General features: G+C 47.5%; 1 protein-coding gene across 1 annotated transcript in view; it reads right to left on the reverse strand.

Annotated features, from left to right (window-relative positions):
- Positions 1 to 21,929, reverse strand: part of recql4 (RecQ helicase-like 4) — a 67,974-nt gene that overhangs the window by 4,888 nt on the left and 41,157 nt on the right. Inside the window, exons 18-24 of the mRNA XM_078230626.1 lie at positions 12,285 to 12,422; positions 10,970 to 11,147; positions 8,885 to 9,014; positions 6,503 to 6,678; positions 4,957 to 5,143; positions 3,530 to 3,689; positions 2,549 to 2,657 (exon numbers count right to left, since the gene is read on the reverse strand). Of these exons, the coding sequence (XP_078086752.1) occupies positions 2,549 to 2,657; positions 3,530 to 3,689; positions 4,957 to 5,143; positions 6,503 to 6,678; positions 8,885 to 9,014; positions 10,970 to 11,147; positions 12,285 to 12,422 (1,078 nt within the window). The remainder of the gene's footprint in view (positions 1 to 2,548; positions 2,658 to 3,529; positions 3,690 to 4,956; positions 5,144 to 6,502; positions 6,679 to 8,884; positions 9,015 to 10,969; positions 11,148 to 12,284; positions 12,423 to 21,929) is intronic.

Here is a 21,929-nt window from a genome sequence, read left to right on the forward strand (position 1 = left end):
GTTGATCTTTCCCTACACCCTAGCTATGACTGTAACACTACATTCTGCACTCTCTTGTTTCCTTCTCTATGAACAGTATGCTTTGTCTGTATAGCACACAAGAAACAATACTTTTCATTGTATACGAATACATGTGACAATAATAAATCAAATCAAATCACTCCCCTCTCTCACTGAACTTGTTCTCACTCAACAATTTCTCCTTTAACTTATCTCACTTTCGCCAAATAAAAGGTGTGGCTATAGTTACCCATGTGGGTCCTAGTTATGCTCGTCTCTTTATGGAGTATGTGGAACATTCGTTGATCCAGTCCTACTCCGGCTACCTCCCCTAACTCTTCTGGTCGCCTCATTACAGGAAGGATGTGGAAGCCATAGAAAGGGTGCAGAGGAGATTTACAAGGATGTTGCCTGGGTTGGGGGGCATGCCTTATGAGGATAGGTTGAGTGAGCTCGGCCTTTTCTCCTTGGAGAGACGAAGGATGAGGGGTGGCCTGATAGAGGTGTATAAGATGTTGAGAGGTATTGATCGAGTGGACAGTCAGAGGCTGTTTCCTAGGGCTGAAATGGTTGCCACAAGAGGACACAGGTTTAAGGTGCTGGGGAGTAGGTACAGAGAAGATGTCAGGGGTAAGTTTTTCACTCAGAGGGTGGTGGGTGCATGGAATGGGCTGCCGGTAGTGGTGGTGGAGGCGGATTCGATAGGGTCTTTTAAGAGACTTTTTAAATAAATACATGGAACTTAGTAAGATAGAGGGTTATCGGTAAGCCTAGTAATCGCTAAGGTAGGGACATGTTCGGCACAACTTTGTGGGTTGAAGGGCCTGTATTGTGCTGTAGTTTTTCTATGTTTCTAAGTACATCGATGACTATATCGTTGCCGCCTCACGTTTTCATCAGGACCTGGAAAGATTTATCAATTTTGCTTCCAGTTTTCCAGTGGGCGGCACGGTTGCACAGTGGTTAGCACTGCTGCTTCACAGCTCCAGGGACCTGGGTTCGATTCCTAGCTTGGGGTCACTGTCTGTGTGGAGTTTGCACATTCTCCTCATGTCTGCGTGAGTTTCCTCCCACAGTCCAAAGATGTGCAGGTTAGGTTGATTGGCCATGCTAAAATTGCCCCTTAGTGTCCTGAGATGCATAGGTTAGAGGGATTAGTGGATAAATATGTAGGGATATGGGGGTAGGGCATGGGTGGGATTGTGGTCGGTGCAGACTCGATGGGCCGAATGGCCTTTCTGTAATGTAGGATTTCTATGATTCCATCCCTCTATCACCTTCCCCTGGTCCATCTCCGGCACTTCCCTTCCTTGACCTCTCTGTCTCCATTTCCTGTGATAGACTGACCACCAATATTCATTACTAACCCACAGTTAGCTCGTCTACAGCTCCTCACACACCGCTCCCTGTAAGAACTCCCATCTCTTTCTCCAGTTCCTCCATCTCCATCTGTCCCGAGAATGTCACCTTTGAAAGTGGCAGTTCTGACATGTTTGCTTTTATACTTAACCAAGGTTTCCCCCGCTCTGGTTGACAGGGCACTCAACCAGGTTCGACCTATTTCCCGCACCTTTGCCCTCACCCATTCCCCTCCCTCCTAGAGCCATGATAGGATCTCCCTTCTCCTCACTTTTCACCCCACCACCCTCCACATTCATAGGAACATCTTCCGCCAACTGCAGCACGATGCTACCACGAAACACATCTTCCCCTCAAGCCCCATTACTCCACCCCCCCCCGGTCCCTGTCAGTACTCTGCAGGGACTGCTCCCTCCGTGACACCCCAGTCCACTCTTCCATCACGCCCAACTTCCCATCCCCCTCTATGGTGGAGGTCACAGGTTTGCCATTCAAGTGGGATGCTTTGTTCTGGATGGTGCTGAGCTGGAGTGTTGTTGGGCCTTCATTCACCTTAGCAAGTGGAGCATTCAATCATACTTGAGTTTTTCCGTGTAGATGATGGACAGGCTTTGGGGAGTCAGTGGGTGAGTTACTCAGCACAGAATTCTCAGCATCTGACCTGCTCCTGTAGCCACGGTATTTATGTGGCTAGTCCATTTCAGTTTCTGGTTAATGGTAACCCTTAAGAAGTTGACAGTGGGGGGGATTCAGCAATGGCAACGCCATTGAATGTCAAGGGAATAAGGCGAGATTCTCTCTTGCCTGAGATGCTCTTTGCCTGGCATTTGTGTGGCCTGAATATTACTCGTCACTTATCAGCCCAAACCTGGATATAAAACCTGCTGCTTTTGGACATGGACTGCTTCAGCATCCGAGAAATTGTGAATGGAGCGGAACATTGCTGTACACATCCCCATTTCTGACCTTACGAAGGAGGGAAGGTCATTGATGAGCAGCTGAAAATGGTTGGGCCGAGGACTCATCTTATTTAATCACAACTTATTCTTTCTAGCCAATTTCCTCTCCCTTCCCTTTACTTTTTCAGACACATTCGGTATAAGTGGCAGTACAAATTTCACTGGGACTGAGAATTGAAACGATGGAAATAAAAGTTTTAATATACAAAAGATTAATTCCAGCGTCTTACCGATACCATGAAATATTCTTGCGATGGCTCTGCCTGAGAATTTTTCATCATGGCGAATACATAAGAACTGACAGATGTCAGCTCGGACCGCACTCTCCCAGTCCTTCATCTGAAACAGAGAGGCATCATTGGGTGACGTTGTACAAATACCTTCCCTTCCTCTCGAGATGTTTTATTTTTTTTATAAAAAGGGGCACACCACACACAGTGACAGTACTAGTACTCGGGTGACATGGTGGCACAGTGGTTAGCACTGCTGCCTCAGCGCTAGGAACTCGGGTTCGGTTCCCAGCTTGGGTCACTGTCTGTGTGGAGTTTGCACGTTCTCCCCGTGTCTGCGTGGGTTTCCTCCGGGTGCTCCGGTTTCCTCCCACAGTCCGAAAGACGTGCTGGTTAGGCGCATTGGCCATGCTAAATTCTCCCTCAGTGTACCCGAACAGGCGCTGGAGTGTGGCGACTCGGGGATTTTCACAGTAACTTCACTGCAGTGTTAATGTAAGCCTGCTTGTGACACTAATAAATAAACTTTAAAATAAAAAGTCTTGGTCACAGTGGAGATGATTGGGCAACTCCCGTCAGTCACACCTGGGGAATCACATCACAGAAGTGGCTGGGGTTGATGTTATGCACACTGTGTTATGTGGCTATCCTCCACTGAGTATAATTCCCTGCTTTTATCAGGACACGACTAACTCTGATCATGAGGTCAGTTTGCTGTAATCCGTAGGGACCCATTTAAACAGCCTTTGCTGAAACTCCCACTGTAAATCTCAAGCCCATCGCCTACCAGTTAGCTGTCAGAACATTCGCTGCGATTTGAAATGCTGCTTATGCCAATATCTTCATCACAAGGTTCTTAACCCTAACTCATTTTAGTTGGAGACCGAGAGCCAGCTCCTAACACAGTCAGAGATGCATTGTAGGTGCTGCTCGATGTATAAAAAGGAGCTGGGTAAACAAAGGCCACAAGCCTGGCCAAACCTTCACTCTGTTCAGCTCATCCTCCTCTTGTTCTTGGCAATTTGTGCTTTGACTCTGGTCGTTCTTTTGGTCAAAATAGTCCTTCAGCAACTGTTTTAAGCACGAGCTCTTCTCCACGGAAACAGCATCTGCACACATGCTGCAGTTTTTAAAAGCCACACTGGAAGAGAGAGTGAGAGATACAATCTCTTTATTTGCATCAGTTGAAAGAATGTCATACATTTAACTTTAACAGAGTACCCACTCCAACTTTAAGAGTTATTTGTATGTAATGGTGGCATGGTAGCAAGGTGGTTAGCACTGCTGCCTCACAGCGCCAGGGACCCGAGTTCAATTCCACCCTCGGGTCATTGTCTGTGCAGAGTCTGCACGTTCTCCCCGTGTCTGCGTGGGTTTCCTCCGGGTGCTCCGGTTTCCTCCCACAGTCCAAAGATGTGCATGTTAGGTTGATTAGCCATGCTAAATTGCCCCTTAATGTCAGGGGGACAAGCAGGGTAAATATGAGAGGTTTGGGGATAGGGCCTGGTGGGATTATTGTCGGTGCAGGTTTGATGGGCCGCTTGGCCTACTTCTGCACTGCAGGGATTCTATAATTCTATGTCAGCTGGTGAGGAGCTGGTGACTCACCTGAAGAAGGGGCTTGGAGCTCCGAAAGCTTGTGTGGCTTTTGCTACCAAATAAACCTGTTGGACTTTAACCTGGTGTTGTTAAACTTCTTACTGTGTTTACCCCAGTCCAACGCCAGCATCTCCACATCACAGCTGGTGAGGAGCCAGGTTAACTATTTACTTTAGGATAATGGATCTCGGTTTGTTTTCACCTTCAGTACACATTGCCGGCCACTTGCTTAATGACTGTATTTAGCACATGTCACTAGCCATATCATTAGAATAAAACCAATTTATTTGACGACCTCAAACTACCTCACGGTGACAATTATCACTTTAGGAAGGATGCGAGGGTCCTCGACAGGGTGCAAAGCAGATTCACCAGAATGGTTCCAGGGTTTCAGCTACAAGCTACAAAGGTTGTTCCAGAACAAAGGAGATTGAGGTGAGATTTGACAATGAGATTATGACAGGTTCAGATAAGGTGCACATAGAAATGCTGTTCCCATTAGCTGATCATTCAAGGACTAAGGGACGTGGACTTGAGATTTGGGAAAGAGGTGGAGGGGGTGAATAGGAGGACAAATTTTCTTTAAGGTGGTGACCTGGATCACACTGCCAAGGTAACGATGGAAGCAGAGATGTTGAGTAATTTTAAAAGGAAATTGAAGGAACTAAACTTGCAATAGAGCAGGAGAAATGGGACAGATTGAATTGCAGGCACAGATTCAATGGGCCGATTAGCCTCCTCCTGTGCCTTAATCACACTCATCTCCTTGACGACCAAAACCTGTTTTTTTCTGGACAGACGATGCCCACCTGTGAAATGACTTGAAGCAAGCTCTGAGGCGATGCAGTGCAGTCTTCTCCAGGGTCTGTACTCGCTGGTGCAGGAACTTACAGACTGCATCCAGTTCCTCATGGTCGAGGTCTCCATAGGATCGGAAGTGGAAGGACAGGTCACTGAACTCCACGAGCACTCCACTTTTCCCTGTGCCTTGAAGTCCTACCGCATTACAGAAAGAGCGAAAACACAAGAAAGCTGAGTGAATACAACCAGAAATCCAAGCTGACTGAGCAAGCTCCTGACACAATGAGCTTTAGACAACGGAGGGCAACAACTATAGTGAAAGGCCCACGAGTTGAAACATTAACTAAGTTTAAGTTTATTTATTAGTGTCACAAGTAAGGCTTACATTAACACTGCAATGAAGTTACTTACTGTGAAAATCCCCATGCCACCACACTCCGGTGCCTGTTCGGGTACACGGAGGAAGAATTTAGGACCACCAATGCACCTAACCAGCACGTCTTTCAGACTGGGAGTAAACAGGAGCACTCGGAGGAAACCCACGCAGACACGGGGAGAACGTGCAGACTCGGCACAGACAGTGACCCAAGCTGGGAATCGAACCTGGGTCCCTGGCGCTGTGAGGCAGCAGTGCTCACCACTGTGCCGCCCACTGTTCCTCTCCACAGTAGCAGCACAAGCAGCAGCTACTGTGCTGAAGCATTGACAAAGTGCTATACCCCAAATTTGGTGTAGACCATTTAGGACGGAGATGAGAAGACATTCCTTCACCTGAAGAGTGGTGAGCCTGTGGAATTCATTACCACAGGAAGTAGCTGATGCCAAAACATTGAATGTATTCAAGAGGCGGCTGGATATAGCACTTGGGGCGAATGGGATCAAAGGTTATGGGGAGAAAGCAGGATTAGGCTATTGAGTTGGATGATCAGCCATGATCGTGATGAATGGCGGAGCAGGCTCAAAGGGCCGAATGGCCTCCTCCTGCTCCTATCTTCTATGTTTCTATGCAAATCTGTAAAATATCCAAGAGTACATTTCATGAAATGCTGGAAGGTTGTGCTGCTCAAGCCAGCTGGTTGTATCTGCTCGAACACCGGGATAGGAATGGCTTCCTGACAGCTAGTCGATAAGGGACAGCCCAAAACAACGAGCACACGGTGATGCAGAAGAAAATACTTCAATGACTCAATGAAAAATGGAGCTGCCGAGCCAGGGCCGGGGGCAAGGAGCGGGGACCGGGCCGTATGGGGAGGCCCTGTGAATAGTAGAGTGATTGTTGTGGGGAAATTCTGTAATTGCAGAGTACACATCGTGATTATAATACTACCACAGTTTCCATGGTAAAGCACTCAATGGAGTTGATGGAAAACATTGTCAAAGGAGGGAAAACAGACAGAAGTGCTGTGTAGGGACGAATGACTAATTCAGAATAAAAGTTGGTGTGGAGAATTTGAGCAGATATTTTTTACTCTGAATACAAGAAATAGAGGATAGAAATATCAGGATTACCCTCAATTCTCACCTGACCCAAACTCCCTTTCCCTTGACACTTACCTTGCTCGGAATGAGATGTTATCCACTGTAGTTGCCGCAGTTCTCGTCTGACCGGAAGCAGCTCCCATCCCATTGAATCTGCCAATTCCACCACATCGAACTCTACTGAACTGGAATGGGTGTGATTCACACCACACAGGCGCTCTTTGGCAAGGGCCACAGCCACAGGAGGGCACCTTCAAACAAAGCAAAGGTGGAGATTAAACACCTCTGGCCTCCTGGATTTCAGAGTTTCAACATGCCAATTAACTGGATAAATAAGAGTTACTTGATGAAATTGCTGGGGAGTGAAAGGGCAGGTGAGTGGGGCAAGTGGAGGAATTTGGAGTGGGACCTGGACTAGGACCATTCAAGATGGCGCCGGAGCTTCTTGTGAGCAGTGCCCAGCATACCCTCTAATTCTATCTTTTACTCTCTACACCTTAGCTATGACTGTAACACTACATTCTGCACTCTCTCCTTTCCTTCTCCATGAACGGTATGCTTTGCCTGTATAGCGCGCAATAAACAATACCTTTCACTGTCTGCTAATACATGTGACAATAATAAATCAAATGACAGCTGGCGTAAACAGAGGGTAAATGAAACTTCCATCTGCTGTTCCTTTCTCTATGCAAGATGTATCAGGGCTACCTTGAGAATCCTTGTTACAACCAACAGAAGCTGTGCCTTCCAAAAGCTGGTCCCGAATGCCTTAGCGAGCGGGAATCGATTCCTAGGAGACGGATTACCAGATTTTGACTATCTTTTGTCTTTGGGATGAAACTGTTTGCAAATTTTCCCTTGAACTTGTAATCAGTCACCAGATCCCCCAGGAAGACATTCCGGTCCCCCAGGGTTTCCTCATGGAAGATGAGGAAGCTGCAGGCAGAGTTCACCAAACCAACCTACTGTACTTAAACAACCCCAACTCTCCAACTCTGTGGCTTGACATTGTGGCGGGGAGGGGGGGGGGGGGGGAGGGTGGTGTGTCCAATGTCACCAGTTGCAGATGGTCAGGAATCAGAGTTACAGCTTTGATTTGATTTATTGTCACATGTATTAACATACTGAAAAGTATTGTTTCTTGCGTGTTCGACAGACAAAGCATACCGTTCATGGAGAAGGAAAGGAGAGAGTGCAGAATGTAGTGTTACAGTCATAGTTAGGATGTAGAGGAAGATTAACTTAATGCCAGGTAAGTCCATTCAAAAGTCTTGACAGCAGCAGGGGAGAAGCTGTTCTTGAGTCAGTTGGTATGTGACCTCAGACTTTTTCCCGAAGGAAGAAGGTGGAAGAGAGAATGTCCGGAATATGTGGGGTCCTTAATAATGCTGGCTGCTTTGCCAAGGCAGCGGGAAGTGTAGACAGAGTCAATGGATGGGAGGTTGGTTTGCGTGATGGATTGGGCTACATTCACGACCTTTTGTAGTTCCCTGCGGTCTTGGGCAGAGCAGGAGCCATACCAAGTTGCAATACAACCAGAAAGAATGCTTTCTATGGTGCATCTGTAAAAGTTGGAGAGTCGTAGCTGACATGCCAAATTTCCTTAGTCTTCTGAGAAAGTAGAGGCGTTGGTGGGCTTTCTCAACTAACTTTCTTGGAGTGGAGACCATGGAAAGTTGTTGCCCATTATCGGAAAAATAGTTCCTCCAGCTTCAAAGAAAGAAAGAGTCTGAGAATGGCACAGAATTCACTCTTTGGGTGAAGTGCTAGCTAAGGGGACAGGGAGAAGCAGCAAGAGGCCACAAAGGATCAGATGCAGCGAGGAAACAGAAGCCAGTAATGTAAGTGTTGGGAAGATTTCCTACACTCAAAAAACACAAAAAAAATGATTGTTGAATTAGCGAAGTTTTGATATGAGAATACCATTTGGTTATGACATGAACTAGAGCACAGTAAAACCTGATCAATGACATCTTGCTCTATCCTATTCTGTATCAGTAATTGCTCCAAGTAACATTCTCCAACCCTTACATGGCACGGAGGTCGCGTTTATACAAATCCAATTGTAACCCGCCATGCTCACCACACCTGACACAATGACTTCTCAATGTTGAAATGCTCCAGGATTGTGTGTTTTGTGTCATAACTTGCTTTTAATTGGGACATAGGCTGGAACTTTCCAGCTGTTCACCCCAGGGGGATCTTCCATTCCCGATGACAGTGCATCCCCACCGCAGGTTTCCCGGCAGCGTGGGGTGCAGTCAGTGGCAGGGCCTTACAGCCAACAGTGCACTGCCTCCTGCCACGAGGAGGACAGTGAATCCGCCCATAGTCCCACTTCTTCCTTTTTCAAGGGACACCACTTAAGTCTCAATGGGAGTCTTTCTGGTCGGGTTTACACCGCAGAGGTCATTGCCTCCAATAATTTTCATCCCACTACAGCAGGAACACATTTACCTTCTCGCTATGGTTCTTAGTTGCATGGGTCCGCTGTAACACTGGAGATGGCAGGTTGAGAAGGTTGGGTGCATCAATTCCACCCAGTGCTGAGGGTGCAGCTCCAGATAACACAACAGAGTTTCAATTCCTAAAGTTCAACAGAAGGCCGCAGGAGTCAACAACTTGTTAGAATCAGCAGAAGACAACCAACATCCCATAAACACCATTTTCCTCTTGTAACTCCTCTTGACTGGGAATAACTGGCAATGGATTGAGAATTGGTTAGCAGGCTGGAAACAGAGTATGAATCATTGGGTCTTTTTCCAAAGTGGCAGGCAGTGACTAGTGGGGTCTCGCAGGGATCAGTGCTTGGGCCCCAGCTCTTCACAATATATATCAATGATTTGGATGAGGGAATCAAAAGTAATATTTCCAAGTTTGCTGGTGACATGAAACTTTGTGGGAATGAGAGTGGTGAGGAGGATGTTAAGATGCTTCAAGGTGATTTAGACAAGGTTGAGTGGGCAAAAACATGGCAGATGCAGTATAATGTGGATAAATGTGAAGTATCCACCTTGGAAGAGGAAACAGAATGGCAGAGTATTATTTACAAGGTGGTAGATTGGGAATTGTTGACATACAAAAGGACCACAGTGTCCTAGTGCACCAGTCACAAAGTAAGCATGCAGGTGCACTAAGCAGTTAGGAAGGCAAATGGTATTCATTGCAAGAGGACTTGAGTATTGGAGCAAGGATAGCTTACTGCAGCTGTATAGAGTCTTGGTGAGACCACACCTGGAGTATTACGTGCAGTTTTGGTCTCCATACCTCAGAAATAAACTTGCCATAGAGGGAGTGCAATGAAGGTTCATCAGACTGATTCCTGGAATGGCAGGATTGTCGTATGAGGAGAGGTTGGATTGGCTGGGCCTGCTCTCACTGGAATTCAGAAGAATGAGAGGGGATCTAATTGAAACACATACATTTCTAACAGGGCTGGACAGACTGGATGCAGGATTGTGGATTCCTCTGGCTAGGGGGGATCTAGAACAAGGGACTCTCAGTCTCAGGATACTGGGTTGGCCATTTAGGACTGAGATCAGGAGAAATTTCTTCACTCAGAGGGTGGTGAACCTGTGGAATTCTCTATCACAGAAAGCTGCCGAGGCCAAATCACTGAATATATTTAAGGAAAAGGAAGATAGATTTCTAGATTCTAAAGGCGTCTGGGGAGAGTGCTGGGATAAGGCATTGAGATAGAGAATCAGCCATGATCATGTTGAATGCCAGAGCAGACTTGATGGGCCTATTTTCCATACTCCTAATTTCTATGTTTCTATGTAACTTTGTCACTTCAGGAATGTAGGCAACGCAAAGAATCTCAGAATCATAGACTATTACAATGTAGGAGGCCATTCAGCCCGTGCTTACTCAGGACAGCGGTACATTGGTTAGCACTGCTGCCTCATAGCGCCAGAAACCCAGGTTCAATTCCGGCCTTGGGTGACTGTGTGGAGTTTGCACATTCTCCCTGTATCTGCGTGGGTTTCCTCTGGGTGCTCCGGTTTCCTCCCACAGTCCAAAGATGTGCACGTTAGGTGGATTGGCCATGCTAAATTGCCCCTTAGTGTCAGGGGGACTGGGTAGGGTAAATGCATGGGGTTATGGGGATAGGGCCTGAGTGGGATTGTGGTCGGTGCACTCAATGGGCTGAATGGTCTCCTTCTACACTGTAGGATTCTATCATGTCTGCACCGGCTCTCTGAATGAGCAATTCACTTGTACCATTCTCCTTCTAGTCCAGCACATTATTCTTTTTCAATAATAGTTCAACAGCCCCCCTTTGAATGCTTTGATGAACCACATTCTCAAGCAGTGCATTCCAGACCTTAACCATTCGCTGTGTGGAAAAGTCTTCTCACATTTTGCTTTTTGTTTCTTTTGTCAATGAATTTAAATCAGTGGCTTCCCATTCTCGATCCATTCACTCGTGGGAACACCAGTGCAAAATCTAGCTCTTTCATTTTCTCTATTAAATATAAAACTATTGAATAATTTTTTGAGAGACACATCCAACTCGGGAGAGTTGGCGCTGCCACTTACCTTCCTCTCGGAGATCTAACATTTCTATGATTTTCTGGATAGGCACTGCCCTCTCATGCCTGTGGCAGATCCGCGAAGAACTCCCATCAAATCCATTGAGGGGCTGAACCTCCTCCGGGGGCAGTTCCTCAGACGGGTCAGGGATTGCCACCATCTCATCATCTGTGATGGCCCCACACTGCCATTGAGAGAAAACAAGCAGCAATCTTACCGTCTATATTGGCAGCATAAAATCAAATGTGCTAAAACAGCACAGTCAGAGGTTTACAGCATGGAAACAGGCCCTTCGGCCCAACTTGTCTATGCTGCCCAGTTTTTAACTATTAAGGTAGTCCCAATTGTCCGCGATAGGCCCATATCCATCTATACCTATCTTGCCATGTAACTGTCTAAATGCTTTTTAAAAGACAAAGAGCAAGTGTTGAATGTAGGCTCGGATCTCTTGGTCTATCTGCCTAGCAACCAGTGAAATCAGTGTTCCTCCAATTTTCACTGATCAGTTTATTTGGGTGGTAAAATTGTGAAATATTTCCTCCCAAATTTGAGAGGGGGGGGGGGGGGGGAGGGAAGCCCTGAAGTTTCCCATTGATATCTTTCATACCTTCTTGTTTCTAGGTGCGCGCATGCTGCATTAGCAACGCCACTGAAGGGCTCCAATGCGGTCACCGTGTAAAATAATCACAGTGGACTGCAAAGTTAGGGGCGCTTCAGGATGCTATGGTGGCGGCCTAATATTTTACACAGGTCCAGCAGTCAATATTCTGCAGCACGCGGCCCATTCATTAATATCATTTACAACATTTTACACCTAAAATAGCATTTAGTGATTTTGGAAACTTACTGGAACTTGGAAATTTGACATTCTTGCATTTGCCCTAATGAGTGCAAGATGAAAAGCTTCAGCAACATTTCTCTCTTTTCAGTAACACTCAAACTTGGGTTGAGAGCGTTTTGGAATTGCCACTGATCCCATAAAGGTGGCATCCATGGACCACAAAAATCAAGGGGGCTGCTCCATTACTAACCATGTCATGTTGATCGCCTGTTTGATTTCTTGGTGTTCAATGGTGATTAAAATATTTTTAAAACTTTTTTTAAAAACTGATTTGTTATATCTTTCATGGCTCTAAACTTTTCCCAAATGTTACAAAAATAAAAACTGATAAACACCCAAAATATCCCAGGTTTTGAAGTTGGAGATAAAAACGTACATGTGGCTTTACATCGGTCTGGGAAACACATCAGGGCCGGGTCGTGATCAAAATGAAAGAAAAAAAGAGATCACCTACTTCTTGCAAAGCAAGTTTTGACTTACACTAATGATGGCCTGCTGCTTCTGATGAATTTCACGGCATTTGCAGGGCGGAAATACTTTCTGTACCAGTTTCTTGATTGTGTAATAGTCCACAGTGTCAGCGTAGATGTGCCGTCGCAGCTCATTCATATCTCCACCCTGAGCAGAAAAATCCCAGAATTAAACAGATCAGCTCATTAGCTAAATACCTGGTGTGCAAAAGAGAAAAGCGTGCAAAGGATGAGAACATCCAAACCTTTTCAATTCTTTATATATAAACCGTCAGGAAGATGTGCTTTATACCAAATAATAATTAATCCCAGCTGGAAGTCTGAATTGAACTTTTAGAAACAGACATTGAAGTGACTTGAGTTCACAGCCCAAGATGGCCAACACCAATTTGCATTACTATATATATTTTTTGATTCATTTGTGGGACATGGGCATCGCTGACTGCCCAGCATTTATTGCCCATCCCTAGTTGCCCTTGAACTAGGACATTTGAAAGGCCAGTTGAGAGTCAACCACATTGTTGTGGCTCTGGATTTTTATTAATGACTTAGAGGAGGGGGTTGAAGGGTGGATCAGTAAATTTGCTGATGACACCAAGATTGGTGGAGTAGTGGATGAGGTGGAGGGCTGTTGTAGGCTGCAAAGAGACATAGATAAGATGCAAAGCTGGGCTGAAAAATGGCAAATGGAGTTTAACCCTGATAAATGTGAGGTGATTCATTTTGGTAGGACTAATTTAAATGTGGATTACAGGGTCAAAGGTAGGGTTCTGAAGACTGTGGAGGAAGAGAGAGATCTTGGGGTCCATATCCACAGATCTCTAAAGGTTGCCACTCAAGTGGATAGAGCTGTGAAGAAGGCCTATAGTGTGTTAGCTTTTATTAACAGGGGGTTGGAGTTTAAGAGCCGTGGGGTTATGCTGCAACTGTACAGGACCTTGGTGAGACCACATTTGGAATATTGTGTGCAGTTCTGGTCACCTCACTATAAGAAGGATGTGGAAGTGCTGGAAAGAATGCAGAGGAGATTTACCAGGATGCTGCCTGGTTTGGAGGGTAGGTCTTATGAGGAAAGGTTGAGGGAGCTAGGGCTGTTCTCTCTGGAGCGGAGGAGGCTGAGGGGAGACTTAATAGAGGTTTATAAAATGATGAAGGGGATAGATAGAGTGAACGTTCAAAGACTATTTCCTCAGGTGGATGGAGCTATTACAAGGGGGCATAACTATAGGGTTCGTGGTGGGAGATACAGGAAGGATATCGGAAGTAGGTTCTTTACGCAGAGAGTGGTTGGGGTGTGGAATGGACTGCCTGCAGTGATAGTGGAGTCAGACACTTTAGGAACATTTAAGCGGTTATTGGATAGGCACATGGAGCACACCAGGATGATAGGGAGTGGGATAGCTTGATCTTGGTTTCAGATAAAGATCGGCACAACATCGTGGGCCGAAGGGCCTGTTCTGTGCTGTACTGTTCTATGTGGAGTCACACGTAGGCCAGACCAGGTAAGGACGGCAGATTTCCTTCCCTAAAGGACATTAGTGAGTCAGATGGACAAAAGCAAATTACTGTGGATGTTGGAATCGGAAACCAAAAGGGAAAAATGCTGGAAAATCTCAGCAGGTCTGGTAGCATCTGTAAGGAGAGAAAAGGGCTGAAGTGTCGAGATGACCCTCGTCAAAGTTTTCAATTTGACATTTCAATTCATTGGATGGAGTCAGTATATTCGAAAAACCTATCAAATAGTATGAGTTCATGGGTGTGTGACTCATCTCCTGTCTCATTAGCAAGGCATCCGTGACAATTACCCAAGGATTCAACAGTTGGAGACAGGCCATTAAGACTAATTGCTGGGACAATGGGACCCTGGCTATTCCAGACATGAGCTAATCAAGTCACCTTTGGAATACACAATGTATTTTTATTAATACCAATGGCAGCTGGACAAAGAAAGTCACATAAGAAGCCAACCACTCATACGTTTTAAGCATGTTTTCTCAGCAGATGGAGAACAAGCAGCTTAGGGAGAAGACCGAAGTGCGGTCCCTTCTGTCACCCCCTTTCTCCAACACACCTGGGTAAGCTTTGAGCCCTGTTTACTGACTGATCGAGGGACACCCTGATGCAGACAGAGATGTCCTTTAACAAATCCAACCAAGCATTACTGTATCCCGAGGAACACAGTAAGAAGTCTCACAACACCAGGTTAAAGTCCAACAGGTTTATTTGGCAGCACTAGCTTTCGGAGTCTCAAGCTCCTTCATTAGGTGAGTGAGGACTTGTGTTCACAAACAGGGCATATAAAGACACAAACTCAATTTACAGGATAATGATTGGAATGCGAGTCTTTACAGGTAATCAAGTCTTAAAGGTATAGACAATGTGAGTGAACAAAGAACAAAGAACAGTACAGCACAGGAAACAGGCCCTTCGGCCCTGCAAGCCTGTGCCGCTCCTTGGTCCAACTAGACCAATCGTTTGTATCCCTCCATTCCCAGGCTGCTCATGTGACTATCCAGGTAAGTCTTAAACGATGTCAGCGTGCCTGCCTCCACCACCCTACTTGGCAGCGCATTCCAGGCCCCCACCACCCTTTGTGTAAAAAACGTCCCTCTGATGTCTGAGTTATACTTCGCCCCTCTCAGCTTGAGCCCGTGACCCCTCGTGATCGTCACCTCCGACCTGGGAAAAAGCTTCCCACTGTTCACCCTATCTATACCCTTCATAATCTTGTATACCTCTATTAGATCTCCCCTCATTCTCCGTCTTTCCAAGGAGAACAACCCCAGTCTATCCAATCTCTCCTCATAGCTAAGACCCTCCATACCAGGCAACATCCTGGTAAACCTTCTCTGCACTCTCTCCAATGCCTCCACGTCCTTCAGGTAGTGCGGCGACCAGAACTGGACGCAGTACTCCAAATGCGGCCTAACCAGCGTTCTATACAGCTGCATCATCAGACTCCAGCTTTTATACTCTATACCCCGTCCTATAAAGGCAAGCATACCATATGCCTTCTTCACCACCTTCTCCACCTGTGTTGCCACCTTCAAGGATTTGTGGACTTGCACACCTAGGTCCCTCTGTGTTTCTATACTCCTGATGACTCTGCCATTTATTGCATAACTCCTCCCTACATTATTTCTTCCAAAATGCATCACTTCGCATTTATCCGGATTAAATTCCATCTGCCACCTCTCCGCCCAATTTTCCAGCCTATCTATATCCTGCTGTATTGCCCGACAATGCTCTTCGCTATCCGCAATTCCAGCCATCTTTGTGTCATCCGCAAACTTGCTGATTACACCAGTTACACCTGGAGAGAGGTTTAAGCACAGGTTAAAGAGATAGTGAGATTTTGCAAGCCCAGACAAGTCATGGGGGTTACAGATAGTGTGACATGAACCCAAGATCCCGGTTGAGGCCATCCTCAAGTGTGCGGAACTTGGCTATCAGTCTCTGCTCAGTGACTCTGCGTTGTCGTGTAGGCCGCCTTGGAGAACACTTACCCGAAGATCAGAGGCTGAATGCCCGTGATTGCTGAACATTCCTGCCTGGTGATTGTCGAGCGGTGTTCATTCATTTGTTGTCGTAGCGTCTGCATGGTCTCCCCAATGTACCATGCCTCGGTAAGACCTCTTCACTGCACAGGACCTTCAACCGATGCTATACACTAGATACATCGATGACATTTCCTTCCTTTCGACTCATGGCGAACAATCATTGAAACAACTATATGATGACAAAGTTCCACCCCACCATCAGACTCACCATGGACTACTCTCTGGAATCGGTTACATTCTTGGACACACGCATCTCCATCAAGGACAGTCACCTCAGCACTTCACTGTACCGCAAGCCCACGGATAACCTCACGATGCTCCACTTCTCCAGCTTCCACCCTAAACACGTTAAAGAAGCCATCCCCTACGGACAAGCCCTCCGTATACACAGGATCTGCTCGGATGAGGAGGATCGCAACAGACACCTACAGATGCTGAAAGACACCCTCATAAGACTCATCGATCAACAGTTCCGACGCGCCACAGCAAAAAACCGCTCCGACCTCCTCAGAAGACAAACACGGGACACAGTGGACAGAGTACCCTTCGTCATCCAGTACTTCCGCAGAGCAGAGAAGCTACGACATCTACTCCGGAGCCTTCAACATGTCATCGATGAAGATGAACATCTCGCCAAGGCCATCCCCACACCCCCACTACTTGCCTTCAAACAACTGCGCAACCTCAAACAGACCATTGTTCGCAGCAAACTACCCAGCCTTCAGGAGAAGTGACCACGACACCACACAACCTTGCCACAGCAACCTCTGCAGGACGTGCCGGATCATCGACATGGATGCCATCATCTCACATGAGAACACCATCCACCAGGTACACGGTACATACTCTTGCGACTCGGCCAACATTGTCTACCTGATACGCTGCAGGAAAGAATGTCCCGAGGCATGGTACATTGGGGAAACTATGCAGACTCTACAACAACGAATGAAAGAACACCGCTCGACAATCACCAGGCAGGAGTGTTCCCTTCCAGTCGGGGAACACTTCAGCAGTCATGGGCATTCAGCCTCTGATCTTTGGATCTCCAAGGCGACCTTCACGACACACGACAATGCAGAATCGCTGAGCAGAAACTGATAGCCAAGTTCCGTACACAAGGATGGCCTCAACCAGATCTTGGGTTCATGTCACACTATCTGTAACCCCTACGACTGGCCTGGGCTTGCAAAATCTCTAACTGTCCTGGCTGGAGACAATACACACCTTTAACCTGTGCTTGGCCCTCTCTCCACTCACATTGTCTGTACCTTTAAGACTTGATTACCTGTAAAGACTCGCATTCCAACCATTATCTTGTAAATTGAGTTTGCGTCTTTATATGCCCTGTTTGTGAACACAAGTCCTCACTCACCTGATGGAGCTTGAGACTCCGAAAGCTTGTGCTGCCAAATAAACCTGTTGGACTTTAACCTGGTGTTGTGAGACTTCTTACTGTGCTTATCCCAGTCCAACACCAGTATCTCCACATCCCAAGGAACAACCAACTTTAGGAAGGATATATTGGCATTGGAGGGAGTGCAGAGAAGGTTCACCAGGTTGATACCGGAGATGAGGGGTTTGGATTATGAGGAGAGGCTGAGGAGATTGGGTTTGTACTCGTTGGAGTTTAGAAGGATGAGGGGGGATCTTATGGAGACTTATAAGATAATGCGGGGGCTGGATAGGGTGGAGGCGGAGAGATTCTTTCCACTTAGTAAGGAAGTTAAAACTAGAGGACACAGCCTCAAAATAAAGGGGGGTCGGTTTAAGACAGAGTTGAGGAGGAACTTCTTCTCCCAGAGGGTGGTGAATCTCTGGAATTCTCTGCCCACTGAGGTGGTGGAGGCTACCTCGCTGAATATGTTTAAAGCGCGGATGGATGGATTCCTGATCGGTAAGGGAATTAAGGGTTATGGGGATCAGGCGGGTAAGTGGTACTGATCCACGTCAGATCAGCCATGATCTTATTGAATGGCGGGGCAGGCTCGAGGGGCTAGATGACCTACTCCTGCTCCTATTTCTTATGTTCTTATGTTCTTAAGTTGTCTACATGGTTAAATCAGGAAGCATTGAATTCAGCCTGAAGCCAAACTACAGGCTGAATACTCTTAACTTTTTTGGCTAACTTGTCCTTCCCCATTCTGTAATCTGTGTGTGAGAAAATCGGTGTTTTATTATTTTATTTAGATCGGTTTAAGTTCAACAAAGCTAACCTCTTTCATTGCCAACAAGAAAAACTTGTCCCATTGGTTATTTTATGATCACAGCACGAACAGTTAAGTACTCACTGAATTGGCAAGTATCTATTTTTCAAGCCAAAATACTTGTTGTGATCAATCGAGGAGACAGAGGGATGGCATTTGACCCCTCCTCACCTGATCAGAACATTAATACTTACATACCATTTTACTTACACAAACATGTGATTAGAGTTGCCAATTTTGCTTGCACATTGTCCTGGACGCACCTCCACCACACTCCCAGCCCCTATCCTCACATCAGTTCCCTGAAATAACCATCCCGCAGGTCTATGGGTGGCATGGTGGCACAGTGGTTAACACTTCTGCTTCACAGTGCCAGGAACCTGGGTTCGATTCCTGGCTTGGGTCACTGTGTGGAGTTTGCACGTTCCCCCTTGCGTGGGTTTCCTCCGGATGCTCCGGTTTCCTCCCACAGTCCGAAAGACGTGCTGGTTAGGCGCATTGACCTGAACAGGTGCCGGCCGGGCTGTGGTGACTTGGGGAATTTCACAGTAACCTCATTGCAATGTTAATGTAAGCCTACTTGTGACTAATAAATAAACTTTATCACCTTTTTTGAGCAGCAAACAGTCCATTGTTTACACAAAACAAAAACATAAATACTCAGGAAAGGTCACCGATGTGAAACTTTAAGCCTGTGTATGTCTCTCCTGACACAAATTTGTTGATACAAAATTATAGGTATGTGGTGAACCATCGTTGGTTCACCACTGGGGTTTGTTACCATGTTACTGTTGGGCTAGGGTGTTATTACTGTGGGGGTTGTACTATGTTGTTGGGTTAGGGTGTTTACCTGTTATGAGAGTTATCGTGGCACATTCCAGTGGGGTCCCGCCTCCGGTGGCAGGGTATAAGACCCCCTGCTCCGGCAGGACCCCTTCAGTCTGAACTGGTGTATTCGTGTTAGTAGTTCCCTTGTTACTTTATTAAAGCCTTCAATACCGAAGCCTTGATTCCATGTGCTTATTGACGCGCATCAATTTAATAAAGTAAACAGAAAACTCACAACTGTGCAACAAGAAGAAAAAAAAACAGAGTATGGAACAGATCCTAAAACCGGATCGTCTGACACTGGACCCACGTGCGGTCGGTGCAGCTAACACATTCGACCATTGGTGGAAGTGCTTTGAGGACTACCTGGCAGCCTCGGTAGCTATCACTACGGACAGTGATAGACTCCAGGTCCTCCACGCGAGGGTAAGCGACACGATTTACCTAGCCATTCGTGCAGCTCCCACTTACCAGGGTGCCGTCGAGCTCCTAAAGAATAGGTACATTATGCCACCCAACGAGATACATGCTCGTTACCTCCTCGCTACACGACGTTGGCAGTCGGGCGAAACCATAGAGGATTATGCCAATGAGCTCCTGCAGCTTGCCAGGGGTTGCGACTGTAAGGACGTCTCCGCCGAGCAGTATATGTACGACCTCGCCCGAGACGCGTTCGTAGCAGGGGTAGGGTCCTCGTACATCAGGCTTAAATTGCTAGAAAAGGGGAAACTCAACTTGACCCAGGCAATGGGGATGGCCGTGAGGTTGGAGGCGGCGTCGAAGAGCTTGGCGCTGTACCCCGAGGACCACGTGCAGTCAACGTGGTTGGAGCAAGCTCTGCTCCCTCCTCGCCCCGCGAACCCGCGCTCCCAGACCGATTCGACGACGGCGGCAGCTCCAGGTGGCCAGCGATGCTATTTTTGTGGAGGGGCCAAGCATCCACGGCAACAGTGTCCGGCAAGAACGGCAATCTGCAGCCAGTGCGGTAAAAAAGGCCACTACGGCAAAGTCTGCAGGTCCAAACCTAAAAACGGCAGTGCAGCTTGTAACCCTCCAGAACGGAGACCATCTCTTTCGGCGTCGCAGTACCCACGAGGTCCGACCACGTGCGATCTCAGGACGGCGCCATCGTGGCAGACAGAGGAGGAGGAAGACCACCAGGAGTCGCTGCGCTTGGCGCCCTCGCCCACGTGCGATCCATGGGGGCGGCCATCATGGTCCACGACGACTAGGAGCGACCAGCAGGGGTCCTCAGCATCCACATCGGCAGCATGCAGCAGCGACCAGCAGGGGTCCTCAGCATCCACATCGGCAGCATGCAGTGACGCCCAGGGGCCAACGGTGGCGTCGATCTCTCTGGATCAGACCAGGCATTACAGACTGGAACATTCTATGATGGAGGTAAAGGTTAGTGGCAGAACTGTGAATTGTCTGTTTGACAGTGGGAGCACCGAAAGTTTCATACACCCTGAAACTGCTAAAAGGTGTGGACTCCGGGTTCTCCCTGCCAAACAGACAATTTCCATGGCATCACAGTCCCGGTCTGTACCGATCCAAGGACGATGTATGGTAACTCTTGAGGTACAGGGCACAGTTTACGAGCAATACAGGCTCCTTGTGCTACCTCACCTTTGCGCGCCAATTCTCCTCGGACTAAACTTTATGGTCCACATGAAGAGTGTGATCCTACAGTACGGTGGGCCACTCCCTTCACTGGCAGTAGGGAATCAGCCGCAGCCTCCAAATTGCCCAAAGCGCCCCGCGTGCAATTTATCCACCCTGAAGATCACGACACCATCCCTTTTTAAAAATCTGGTACCTGGCTGCAAGCCCATCGCTACTAAAAGTAGGCGTTACAGCGCTGAGGACCGGATCTTTATTAGATCTGAGGTTCAGCGGCTCCTCAAGGAAGGGATCATACAGGCCAGTGCTAGTCCGTGGAGAGCGCAGGTCGTGGTAGTCAAAAGCGGGAACAAACCTCGGATGGTCATCGACTATAGTCAGACCATTAATAGATACACGCAGCTGGATGCGTATCCTCTCCCGCGCATTTCTGATATGGTCAATCAGATTGCGCAGTACCGAGTGTTTTCTACCATAGACCTTAAGTCCGCCTACCATCAACTCCCCATCCGCCCAGAGGACCGACAATATACGGCTTTTGAGGCGGATGGTCGTCTATACCAATTCCTCAGGGTTCCATTTGGTGTCACCAATGGGGTCTCGGTCTTCCAGCGTGCTATGGACCGAATGGTGGACCAGAACGGGTTGCGGGCTACCTTCCCGTACCTGGATAATGTCACCATCTGCGGCCATGACCAGCAGGACCACGACACGAATCTCCAACACTTTCTGCGCACTGCATCTCGCCTGAATCTGACCTATAACAGGGAGAAGTGCGTATTCCGTACGCGTAGGTTAGCCATCCTCGGATACGTGGTGGAAAACGGGGTCATTGGCCCTGATCCAGACCGTATGCGCCCACTCACTGAACTTCCCTTGCCCGCTAGCACGAAGGCACTGAGGAGATGCCTCGGGTTCTTTTCATATTATGCACAGTGGGTCCCCAACTACGTGGACAAAGCTCGTCCGCTCATTAAGTCCACGACCTTCCCACTTACGCCGGAGGCCCAATTGGCCTTCAAGGTTTTGAAGAGCGACATCTCGAAAGCCACGATGCACGCGGTGGATGAATCCATCCCTTTCCGGGTGGAGAGTGATGCATCTGACTTCGCCCTAGCCGCCACACTAAACCAGGCAGGCAGGCCCGTCGCGTTCTTTTCCCGCACCCTTCAAGGCCCAGAAATTCGGCACTCAGCGGTGGAAAAGGAGGCTCAGGCCATTGTGGAGGCAGTCAGACACTGGCGCCATTACCTGGCAGGTAAGCGGTTCACCCTGATCACGGATCAACGATCCGTGGCGTTTATGTTCAGTAACACGCAGAGGGGCAAGATCAAGAACGATAAGATCTTGCGGTGGAGAATTGAGCTCTCCACCTATAATTACGATATTATGTATCGTCCAGGGAAGCTCAATGAGCCCTCGGATGCCCTCTCGCGCGGA

The sequence above is a fragment of the Mustelus asterias genome, chromosome 2 (genome assembly GCF_964213995.1).
Source record: "Mustelus asterias chromosome 2, sMusAst1.hap1.1, whole genome shotgun sequence".
NCBI classification, from domain to species: Eukaryota; Metazoa; Chordata; class Chondrichthyes; order Carcharhiniformes; family Triakidae; genus Mustelus; species Mustelus asterias.